Below are 13,031 nucleotides of genomic sequence, written 5' to 3'. Positions count from 1 at the left end.
TTAAGGTCGTGTACAGTCGGATGGCGGCCGAGTAGAAGTCGTAAACAGGCTTGACCAAGACATTTGTTGAGCTTGGTGGTGGAAATTTGGACAATCGGGATCATCGAGTTGCTCAGATCGGCAGTGTGAACCTAGCATTAACAATGCATTTGAAAACAAACGATCGAAAAACTGTTTAAGCTGTTTGATTAACAACAACAGGACACAGACACAGGTATCGAGACAAACATTGAACAGACATAAATAAAGGCAACAGTAGTATACCGCTGTTCAAACTCATAAATCCATGGACAAAAAACAAAATCGGGGTAACAAACTAAAACTGAGGGAAACGCATTAAATATAAGAGGAGAACAACGACACAACACTACAATGTAACACACACAGAAGCGGACCAAGCATCAGACAAAATCCCACGAGAATAACAAATATAACATCATATAACATCGATAATATATATGACGCAGATAAACCAGTTTTCATCACTTATTTATACCTTTGGTTTCAATAGCAATATAAGATTTGTTCACTCTAACGTCTATTCATTTGTTTTTGCATGTTTTATTCATGTTTTAGCGATAATGAGGGGGGTCATGTTTGGACGGACGTACGTTCGGACGGACGGACAAGGGTAACACTTTTAAAATGCCCATTCCTAAGCGGCGGGGAATAAAAAATTCGAACGTTTTTATAATAAAAATGTGCATACCCGACAAATTTTTGATTATCCCTACGACCCATATACGATCAGGTCGATCTGGTCTTATCGAGATGAGTCTGAGATCGTAATAGTTGATTTTGTTTAGCTAGTTGAGTAAAGATCGTGTAAAGATCGTGAATTGATCAGAATTGTCGAATAAGTATTCATTTTGATGTCAAGATGGAGTCGTGATGTAGTCATTAAGGAGTCGTGAATGATTTTATTAAGCTGGGGTCAAACATACACGGACATGGACAAAAAACTAAATCGGGGTAACAAACTAAAACTGAGGGAAACGCATTAAATATAAGAGGAGAACAACGACACAACACTACAATGTAACACACACAGAAGCGGACCAAGCATCAGACAAAATCCCACGAGAATAACAAATATAACATCATATAACATCGATAATATATATGACGCAGATAAACCAGTTTTCATCACTTATTTATACCTTTGGTTTCAATAGCAATATAAGATTTGTTCACTCTAACGTCTATTCATTTGTTTTTGCATGTTTTATTCATGTTTTAGCGATAATGAATACCAGTGATTAAAAATTGAAAACGAACGTCGTTAATTCTTTGTTCTCTCTAAAACTGGCATACACTGAAGGATACATTTGTCCATTTGTTGTTATTACTAACATACAACTTAAATCATGTAATTTAACTCTAAATCTAAACAATGCAGTTGATGAGCATTTGATCTGACGCTATGAAAAGGAGAGACGATCGAAATTAAGATAAAATAAAATATCTACAATGTAAAACGTAACAAATTGAACAGAAAAGGGTGTTATAACAGGGAAGATGATCACAATGATAACTAAAAACGCATAAATTAAGCAATTAGAGGCGCAAATCCTTTCGGTTCGTTTAACAACGAAGGAAGATGATATAAGACAGATTTTAGGTTACGATTTAGCCATGGCGTTGTCAGTTTATTTTCGACTTGAGAGTTTGAATGCCCCTTTGGTATCTTTCGCCTCTCTTTGACAGGTAATATCATTTGCTCAATTTGCTAAATTTATTTTGAGGACCCCCCCCCCTTTTTTTGGCATACTTTATTTCAAATATAATATCTTGTACCTGTAAACAGAGACTAGTCTCTGCCTTCGGCTCAGTCATTATCACTATCTTAGTCAATACCACTGTCCTGTGGGCAGTCCATATATCACGATAATGACCTGTTTTTCAAGAACTATGGTGTAAATAATCAATTTTGTATTATCATAAGCACAAATCAACCAATTTCGAGTCTCTAGACTCTACAAGACTTGAGCAGACTTCTTCAGACTCTGTTTAGTCGGACCCGAATGTACTCGACTTGAGCAGACTTTTACAGACTCTGTTTAGTAGGACCCCAATGAAGAAGCTTCTGTCGTTACATTCTGTGAAAGTCTGTTAAGCTAGGTTCACACTGCCGATCAGATCAACTCGATGACCCCGATTGTCCACATTTCCACGACAAAGCTCAACCAAATTCTTGATCAGGCCTGTTTACGACTTCTACCCTACCACCATCCAACTGTACACGACCTAAACTCGACAATTTACGACTCCTTAATGACTCCATCACGACTCCATCCCGACAACAAAATGAATACTTATTAGATAATTCTGATCTATTCGCTATCTTTACACGATCTTTACTCGACTAGCTAGACCAAATCAACTTTTCACGATCTCAGCCTGATTTCGACCTGATCGTATATAGGTCGTAGGGATAATCGGGAATTGGTCCGGTATGCTCATTTTCAGTATAAAAACGTTCGATTTTTTTTTTATTCCCTGCCGCTTCGGACTGAGCATTAAGTGTTACCCTTGTCCGTTAGTACGCACATACGTCCCAACATAACCCTTCTTCATAATGTTATATATGCTAGCTGGGGCATTATTGGTGTCCCATGGACACATCCTCCGTTTATTTGGTTATATTGAGTAGAAGTTCCGAGAAAAATCATACATTTAAAATATCTACATAGACATAAAGCAGTTGGATTTGTGGGCAAGGTGGTAAAAGCTCAGAGGGAGGGTTAATAGCTGTGAAGGAGCTTGTAGAGTGCATAGAAGACGATGGTGTAGACATCAACACTAGGTGAGGCAGTGTTTGACACGATAACCACTGTGTGGGCAGTTTGAGAGACTTGCACCAACTCAATAAATAGGAACCCATAGCTTGTAAAGACTTCCTCATAGTGAACACTGATAAGTTTTATTGCTCTTTTTTGGAAATGACACTACGAAATGAGATTTGTCACTGGATTAGTAGTTATGTTAGATAGCAATATACATAAACTTTACTATCCCCATTTCCTTGCTTTCTTACAAATAAAAGCGTACTGTTTGTCAAATATATGTGCATAATGTAAGTATGTAATCAGTATTTTTCATAGATTTGATATCCAGTAGTTGAATGGTTAAAGAAATTTATTTTATTTTTGCTGTATGGTCACAACCTGTATGTATTTGCCAAAAAAGTATTGCAAAAAGAGGGCAAAGATGTCACATATTTCCTCAAAATTTGACCCAAAGTAGAATTTCAATCCCCTGGAGTGATACCTTTTCTAAAACAGTTTACAACTTTATATATATATATATCTATCTATCAAGAGATCAAGGCTACATTTCTTTCTAACCAATGTTTGGTAAACGTTGTGTGCCGTTTGATATTGTTTGTTTAACGTAACAGAAGTAGAAACAAATGCATTGTTTGGTTAGAGGGGATTGAAATTTGGAGTAATTTTAGACCATGTTTTGAGTTATGATAAGCAAGAACACTTTTTAGATAATTGATTTAATGTTAAAGTTAGAAAGAAATGCATCGTTTGAACGAACAAACAACGAACGACCAACTGTAGACGGATTTGCAGCGAGTGTATAGCTTGTCAAAGTTTATGTAAACTTGCAAAAGTATGTTAGAAACAAATGACCAAAACTTGTACTCGCTGAACAGTTTGTATCGTTACTGTTAGAAAGAATTCGCACCAAAAAAAAAATTATTTGTCTCATTTTTGTGTGAAATTAGGTCAAAAAGTTTCGAATGAAAAATAAATTGACTGTTAGGTGACCTATACTTGTTAATGATAATTTCTGTGTCATTTGGTGTTCTGTGAAGAGGTGTCTCATTGACAATTGTACCACATCTTCTTTTTTTATGCTACAAACATTTCTGGACAAACGGAAAATACGGACAGACAAAACAGAAAATAGCCCATGAAATAGGTAAAATATAATCTTGATGTTCTTATAAACCAACTTTGAAAGATAATTTAGTCATCAGCAGACTAACAATGAATACCATTGCACAATTACTTTAATATTTGAAAAATCCGCCGGTGCCAAAATTGCAGGATTTTCTTCCCTTTCCGAAACATCTGAGATCATCCCAGGTTTTGTTGGGTTACGTGTTGCTAAGTTTTAGTTTTTATGTTATGTGGATTGCTGTTTGTCTTCTCGTCGACTACCGTTTTTGGCTATGGCTGTGTCAGTTTGTTTTCGACCTCTGAGATTGATTGTTCCCTTGGTGTCTTTTGTCTCTCTTTCAAAGAGGGACGAAAGATACCAAAGGGACAGTCAAACTCATAAATCTAAAACAAACTGACAACGCCATGGCTAAAAATGAAAAGGACAAACAAACAACAGCACACACGACACAACACAGAAAACTAAAGAATTAACAACACGAACCCCACCAAAAAACTAGGGGTGATAAAAGATTACCTTTCCTTGCAAAAGTAAAGACACTTTTTGTACACGGAGGAATTTTTGTACAGTTAAAAATAATGTTGCCAATATATTTTTGCGGAAGCATAGTTATGAGAGTTAGTCAGATCTGCACACACTTTTAGAGAATCGTATAGCAGTCATGTGTTCTCGTGTATGGCCGAGTAAAGATCGAAGAGTGGTAGAATGTGGTCGCGAAGGGATCGGGTATTGGTCGAGTTGGTCTGGGATGATATAAATATACAAGTCGCAGTGATCTGGAAGCGATCGGGCATTGGTCGAGCAAAGGTCGAAATGATCGAATACTGATTGGTAGTTTTATTGTATTCCGACCAAACTCGATCTCTACACGATCCTTTCCCGATCAATTCGACCGCTACTCGACGAATTCTCGATCTCTTCTCGAGTGACTTGCTTCTCGATCTCTTCTCGAGTGACTTGCTTCTCGATCTTTACTCGAATGTTTTTGACATGTGAAAACCTCTCGGGTAGAAAGTCAGAACGATGTCGAGCAAGGTAGACTATCCCGAACATTATTGTCGATTGAGTCAGACCAGTCTCCCGATCACGTAATTAGTCTCGATCGGGTTTGATAGAGTTGATCTGATCGGCCGTGTGAACCTAGCTTTAACGTTATTAATACCAAAAAAGTGACCAAAGACAATGCCCCAATGTGAATTACATAACACTCTAGTGAATCTATTATCAGTAAAATAAAAGAAATTAATATTTTGTTAAAGTTTATCTCCCGAAAAACAAAATGTTCTTTCTAATTATTAAATTGATCTGAGATGTGATACTTTGGTGCTTAAATAATTAAAGGAATATATTTCAAATCCTGGATATTTGTAAATCCAAAACTAATACAAACTTAACGTTGAAGAGCTGATATAACTTATAAGAACTATGATCAAGTGAAACCCTTTCCAACTGAATTTTACAGGGTGTTCCTAGGTTGTGTTGTTACACCACTGTCCAAGCAAAGGAGGCTGAGAGCTACAAAAACATATCAAACCCACTATGTCTTTTTCAATCCTGGAAGAGCCAATCTAGTGATTTATTGAAGTCTTTCATATCCGTTTTTGTTCGTTGAGTCAGAAATTAAACAACTAATTCGAAATTCCATTGCTTTCTTATTCTACATTGTCCAGCATTCATACCAATTTGATCATATCCCAATAAGGATCTTCTATTTTGTTTGATATTTGTCTCTCAATAGACTGTAATTTCATCTTTATTATTGTTTACCTATATCAACTATCTCAACTTAATTCACGAGTAAACTACAAAAAATAAGGAATCCACATAGTGTTAAGTTTATCTAAGTTCCTTATAAGACATGGACATACACATTCATTTCAGTAGGTGTAAAACACACCTTTTAAAATAACCAAAGTATCCTTAAATAGGAATTAACCGTCAAGCAATTCTGAATATTATTTACAATTCAATGTTATAATGTCCTGGACCAAATATCAAATAAATCGAGCGTCACTGATGAGTCTTTTGTAGGCGAAATGGGTGTCTAGCGCAAATACAAAATTCGAATCTGGTATCTATGACGAGTTTATTTCCTTTCAACTTTATACAAAAGATGAGATATATGTGCTGAGAGTTCCATCTTCACTATTTATTGAGCGAAGCTTGATACGACCGCAGTGGTCGAACCCTGAACAGTTGGGGCAAATCTAGACACAATATTCAAGCTTGATACTATCCGAATTTGGATTGTTATCAAATTTTTTTATATAATATAGGTTTCTGACACAAACTAAATGTGGTCAAAGATTTTACAAATCTAATGTGCAATACAGTGCAATTGAAAATGCTTCTTGTAGTACAATTTTAGAAAGATCCATACACTTGAACATAAGTTATATTATTGTTTTATTTGTCTTACTTTTACTATTTCGTCCATTTTTGGTGGTATGCATTTGATGTGGCTCTGTACTTATACATCCAGTCATTGTGTGATTGTGCTATGGTAAATTTGTGTATGATTCTCTTTAGTTTTTGCAAATGTAACTATATTGATGGAGTTCAATCTGCAGTATTTATTATAAATTCAGAGTAATACTTATGCCATGTACTGTGACATTTGTTTGGAGTCAAGAAATCAGTCACTATCAAATTCATGTATCATGAAGAGATTATATGATTGACAATTTTCGGATTAATGCACTTTACCGTAAATTTCCTATATCCCAATCCTTATTTCATTACATCATTGTTTGATGATATCGTTTATGCAGACACTCAACCGGTGTAACTCAATACATAATAAGCCACTGGAGATTGGTGTATAAAAATAATTTAATGGAAATAATTAATATTCTATAACAATCACTCATAAACAAGATAAAAGCATGTCTCAACACTACAAATTTAAAATATGAATGTTCTATATCTATACTCGACTGAACTGATGTGTACTTATCTGTTGCTGTTATCTTTGCCATCCAAAAAAAGTCTGATCTTTTACTCAACAGTCTGGAGTCTTTACCCATCATCGACCTGCACTTGACCAATACTCGACATGATCGTGACATATTTTTCAGTCTGAACCATACTTGACCAAAGGTTTTATCCAAACTCGACCAAAGTCTGAACAATGCTACTTACAGTGATATGACTGTTGTTAAAACTGGTTCATAAATTGATGAGATACATACAGAAGTATGGTTCAGACAAGGTTGAATTTTGTTTAGACAAGGTCCATATGGTTCAGACATGGTCGAGAATAGTTAAGACTTAGTCTATTATGGTTCAGACATTATATAATGGTTAAGTACTGGTCGAGTAAAAGTCAAGTACAAGTTCAGACTGTTCAGTATGGTTCAGACTCAGTCGAGTAATTTTTAGTTAATTTCAGACCAAATCAGACTGGTTTAGTAAAAATCAGTACAGTCAAATACAAATGCAGGCCAGTTCAGCCTTCTACTGGTTTGTAGAAGAAGGAACAGAGTGCTTTAAAAAAAATGGTAGCAGCCTTTACGTGAAAATACCTTTAGAAGCTTATATGTTATATAAGAAATGGCATCGATATAACTAGATTGTACACAATGCAACTGTTCAGTTATCATGGTAGTATTTATTAACCTTCTTTCATTCAAGACATATAAGCCTGATATGTTATCAAGTCACATGAATAATGAATGCTACTGCATCTGTAAATCAGCCACAAATAAAAGAATTTCTTTTAATATAAAAAAAAATTACAACATTATGACATTATAATTTTTTTACTGACGTCATTTTAAAACTGTCTGACATACAAAGTATGTTAATGATCTTGTCTTGTATCTGATTATAAGCATTGGACTGGAACATGATTCTGATTCTTATAAAATTGCATGTGTCACACATATTTGTAATGACCAGCTAATACTGTAAATTCAGAAATTATAATGTTTTATTATTGCGAAAAATGCGACAGAGTTATAATCACGATAATTTAAATTTGCTATTTGAAATTTTGTATGAATTAAATAGGATTTTTCTCAATATCGCAAAAATTAAAATAGCATTATAGTCTAAAATGAGAAACTTGCAATAATAAATGCACTCAATAATTTCTGAATTTACAGTAATTTAACAACTATAAATAGGATATTAATAACATTTCAATCATAGATATTTAAGCTGTCGACATTAATTGCATACCAACGTTTTTCCTCATTTAGGTAACAAAGATTTTTCAAGAACATCTGAAATTTAGGTGATATCAATTAAACTTCATTAAAATTTCATATTACTAATTGATCAATATACAATGGCAAGTATACAATTGCCATTTTACATACTGTGATAATGCATTTGCTTAAATTTCTGTCTGTTCAAGCTTAATTACATGGTATCAATTAATAAAGCTTCATTACAGTTTTAAAGCACTAAATTGCAGTTTTACATGAAATGGTACAATACACACTTAGTAATTTTTTAAAGAATTTTATCTTTTAGTTTGTTTCACATCATTATTATAATGTTAATCAAGTTATCAGTTATTTTCATGTCAGTTTTAGTTCATGCTTTAGTAGGCCTTAAATGAACAATTAAATATTCATGATGTTTCAATGTTCATGTTTAAAGCCTTGCACAATGCATTAAATTAAATAATGAAATGCAGAAATTTCATAAACAAGTGGTAAAAATTTACCATAGTTTTACTAGCAAACATAATTGCCATTTGATATCTCACAGTCAGGTGTGAGTCCTGAATTATTGTTTTCCAATACATGAATAAATGGTTCTTTATTTTTTAAATACCAGAAAAACTACAAATAATTATACATATGATATCTTACAAATAGAAAGTTTGTAACACATATAAATGACTACATCAATATCATATCACTTTAATTTAAAACTTCTTCGTAGCTAATGCCCCTTTAAAGAATCTCAGAGGCTACAGCAGTTATTGAATCAAGTAAATGGAAGATCTAATGTCAGTTTTCAACCAATTGCATTCACAAAGATGTATTGTTTATTATCTCATCTACAATTAGTGCCATAAAACTTTAATGAAACAAAACTGATAACGAAAGAAAAGTAAATGGAGTGAAAAGACAGTAGTTTATGTAAAAAAGTTGAATCAGATGAATCCATCAGAAAATATCATTACCCAAATATTAAAAGTGTAAGAACATACAAGCAAAATGTCAAATCTTGAATTGAAAATAGGCTATTTAGGGGCCATAATTCAGTGGTTGACGTTCATTGCTGTATATCCTTTTTTTGTACATAAATCGGGCAGTAAGTTTTCTAGTTTGAACTGTGTTACATTTTCTTTTCTGGGGCTTTTATATCTGACTTTGCAGTATGGATTTTCCTCATTGTTGAAGGCCATACTGTAAACCTATAGTTGTTAATAGTTGTTAATTTTTGTGACATTTGGTCTCTTGTGGAGAGTTGTCTCATTGGCAGTCATACCACAACTTCCTTTTTTTCTTAATATGTTTGTGTTGCATTGGAAGACAATTAATAGATTCATTCCTTTTAACAAAGCTTGTATTCTACTGAAAATACCAAACTTTGTTAATATATGGTATTGCCCAAATGATAGAATTACATTACTCACTCTCTTCACTCAAATATGGCCAAAAACATAGAAAGCTTCAAAAGAAATAAAATATACTATAATATCACAAGCTTGCCATGTTTCTTGCAAGATGATATTCCTTTCTATGTAGCATATCAAATGCCGAAGTGAAGAAGGTCACTGTAACCTATTTTTCATTATAAATCTGACTTTTCTGGATCTATTTGAATATCAAATTCAAAACTCCCGGTAAGATATCCATGTTTTCCTGAGTAGTATAATATTCCCCCTTATTTAGTTGATATCAGGATTCCATACTAAATTCTCTGTTTAAACTGTCTAAATCGTTTCTATCACAAACTTCATATAAATCAGGTCGTCCCATAAGTGAAACAGCCATTCTCAATGTTCCCCAAATATTTTTGGACATAACTAACTGAGGGTCCTTCAATCCATGACTCTTTCTCTGCATATTTAAAGCTGTCAAAAAATGTTCAACTGCTTCCCTGGAATAACAATATCAACATTAGTTAGTTAAAGGCATAGAAGAAATTATTAAAGGAATATGAAGAAATAACATGAAAATGTGGTGCACACTGAATAACCGACTTAGCTAGTTATTTAAAATGTTGACATTTAACAGTTGTGCCAGAATTACTATAGTCATTTAATATAGTCATGGCCAGAGAATTAAACAAGTTTGAGATATTACATTTGCCTTTGAAGGAGTAGTTTGTTCTTTCAACTGTTATTAAGAAGATTAAATCCAATAATAATAATAATAATAATAATAATAATAATAATAATAATTCTTTATTTAAAGAGGGTTACACAGTTAGCTATAAAGCTAATCTTCCCTGAGGCCCTCATGAAATACAATGAAATATAACAAACAATTACAAAATTTCTAGAAGCATATTTATAAAGGATGAGTGACGTAATAAACTTTAGGACATTACTCATTTATCTATTGTTAGTCCTGCTATAAAACTAAATTAAACTCTAGAGATATGAGTATGGCATAATGCTATGTCTAAAAACAATATTTCTAGCATTATGCTGGCCAGTTTGTAGCACATAGTAATATCAATCTAATATTTTATGCCCCTCTGCCTTCTAATACATTTTTTTCAAGCTCTAATGATAATATGTGAAATTTCCTGGCGATATGTTTAACATAATAAAAACTGTTACTTACTTGTGAGCTCCCAGATTTATACATGCTATTCCCAGATTATATCGTGACCGGATAAAACCTGGCGATATGTGTAATGCATGATGGTAGGCCTCAACAGCTTCATCACTTCTGTTTCCATTGGCCAATGTAGCACCTAATTTATTCCATAACAGGGCATCCTATAAAACAATTAAACAAATCATACTGGACTGATTGATTGGTGTTTAATGCCACTTTCAACAATATTGACTATTTCATATTGGTGAGCCACTGAGGGCCCCCAATGCTAGTTGGCTTTATATTGATTACAAGTTAATATAAGGGGGTGAAATATGAGTAAATTCCATGTGATATATATGTAAAATACACTTGCTATCAATCAATCATATTATTAGATATAAACAGTATATCAGTACCTTAGAATTTAGTTATTATCATAAAGGATACATGAGGAAAATACATTGTAGTATCAAAAAGTCAAATTTTCTTAATGAAGATTTTTATTTACAAATGTATACCTTACAATACACTTGTTTTTTTATTTATTGAAGTTATATACACATATATGAACTTATACACTTGGTCTGCCTGGCTATAAAAAAAACAGGTTCAACCCACCATTTTTATTAAAATGTCCTGTACCATGTCAAGAATATGGCAGTTGTTATCTAATAGTTCGTTTCTATGTAAGTTGCATTGTATATTGTTTGTTGTTGCACTTCAGTGTTTATGTTGTTTCGTTGTTCTCCTCTATCTTATAGTTGATGCTTTTCCCTAGATATTTGTTTGTAACCAGGATTCTTTTTTTTCTCTCAATTGATTTATGACTTTTGAACAGCAGTGTACTTTTCCAACACTAGGTTAGAATATATTTAATTGGCTTGAATATGCATAAGAGATGAGTCACACATTAATTAAACTTATAAAGTCTTCTCCACAGCACTTACATTAGGTCTGACTTGCAAAGCTGCACTAAAACAATCTACAGCTTTATCATACTCGCCACTCAGATTAAATAAAACACCAAGTCCATTCTGTAATAAATAGGAATCTTTAAAGAATTTTAGCAAAGATCAGAAGCATATTTCTTATAATTTCACCAAAACAAATATGACAAGAAATGACAGCAAGCATGTTTTTCTAACATTTATAAGTATAATGGAATAAAGGGAAATTACTCCTGCATGACAAATATAGAATATGTCAAATCCAATAATGACCTCTATTGAGGAATGGGGAAATGACATATATAAAATTTAAAAAAGATTTTATCAGGTGTTTTGAAGTTTCTCAAAAAAATTACATAGAGCTTAATTTTGCAATCAATCAAGGAAATTAACTCCTAAAAGGCAAAATACAAAATTGTCAATATTTTTCGTCATTAGATACAACACATTTAAATTTGAAAACCACTGGCTGAAATGTTTTTAATTTTCATATGGAAACAATATAGAGCACTATTTCCTATCCAATCCTTAACCATAACTCCAGAACCGTAAAACAGCATTGGTTGAATGGTTCAGAAGTAATTGCAAAATAACAACATTTAACCTAATGAAATATTACACATTGTTTTAAGTAAACATAAAATTTGGATAATAGTAAAAAAAAAATAATTTATCTTTTGTCTGATTGGTCGAAAGCACAATATATATTATCATTACCTGTACGTCTGCATCAATCTCTTGAGGAGACATTCTGGCAGCTTCTATAAATAGACCTTGGACTTCTGTGTGGTCAGTACTGAAATAACAAAGACCAAGTTTCAACCCACCATTTTTTCTTAAAATGTCCTGTACCAAGTCAAGAAAATAGCAGTTGTTATCTTATAGTTCCTTTCTGTTTGTGTTATATTGTCGTTTGATTTTCTGTTGTATTTTAGTGTTTCTGTTGTTTTCCTCTTAAAGGGAAATCACACTATTGTTTATACGCATCGCTCTCGGCGCCGCCATAGTGTCGTAACTGTATTATGACGTCGCCGTTTTCGATTCCGCCGTAAACTGGTTGCTAATTTATGAAAAAGCGAACGCTCGAAGGCATGTTCCACTAAACTTTCGGCAGGAGAAATGATAATGGACATATCATATTTTTTACAACTGATATGTTGTACTAGCGAGTTTCTAGATTGTATTACAAAATAATGGGCAAATACTGCAGAATAAAAGACAAAAACGAAAGATTGAATGATGAGGTGCTAAAATATAAAGAATAAAAAATATTGGAAACACGAAATAAACATTAATAAATGAATGACCCACTATCCAGACCAATATGATAACTTGAAAGGATCTACCAATACAAAACACATAATCATCATGCATAATCAACACCAAGAACGTTGGAATTTCATAGCATATTCAATGTAACTTATATTTAGTACCC

General features: G+C 33.1%; 1 protein-coding gene across 2 annotated transcripts in view; it reads right to left on the bottom strand.

Moving 5' to 3' along the window:
* Nucleotides 1-6,729: 6,729 nt before the first annotated feature.
* The window catches only part of LOC139499944 (peroxisomal targeting signal 1 receptor-like), a 29,069-nt gene continuing 22,767 nt past the window's right edge, over nt 6,730-13,031 (bottom strand). For both annotated transcript variants that reach the window (XM_071288606.1, XM_071288607.1), the window contains 4 exons: nt 12,314-12,392; nt 11,597-11,683; nt 10,671-10,828; nt 6,730-9,978 (listed from right to left, as the gene is read on the bottom strand). In XM_071288606.1, the coding sequence (XP_071144707.1) occupies nt 9,777-9,978; nt 10,671-10,828; nt 11,597-11,683; nt 12,314-12,392 (526 nt within the window). In that variant the 3' untranslated portion in view covers nt 6,730-9,776. The remainder of the gene's footprint in view (nt 9,979-10,670; nt 10,829-11,596; nt 11,684-12,313; nt 12,393-13,031) is intronic.

The sequence above is a fragment of the Mytilus edulis genome, chromosome 13 (assembly GCF_963676685.1).
Source record: "Mytilus edulis chromosome 13, xbMytEdul2.2, whole genome shotgun sequence".
Lineage (NCBI taxonomy): Eukaryota > Metazoa > Mollusca > Bivalvia > Mytilida > Mytilidae > Mytilus > Mytilus edulis.
The sequence above is the reverse complement of the archived record's forward strand: the minus strand, read 5'-3'. Positions and strand labels throughout refer to the sequence as shown.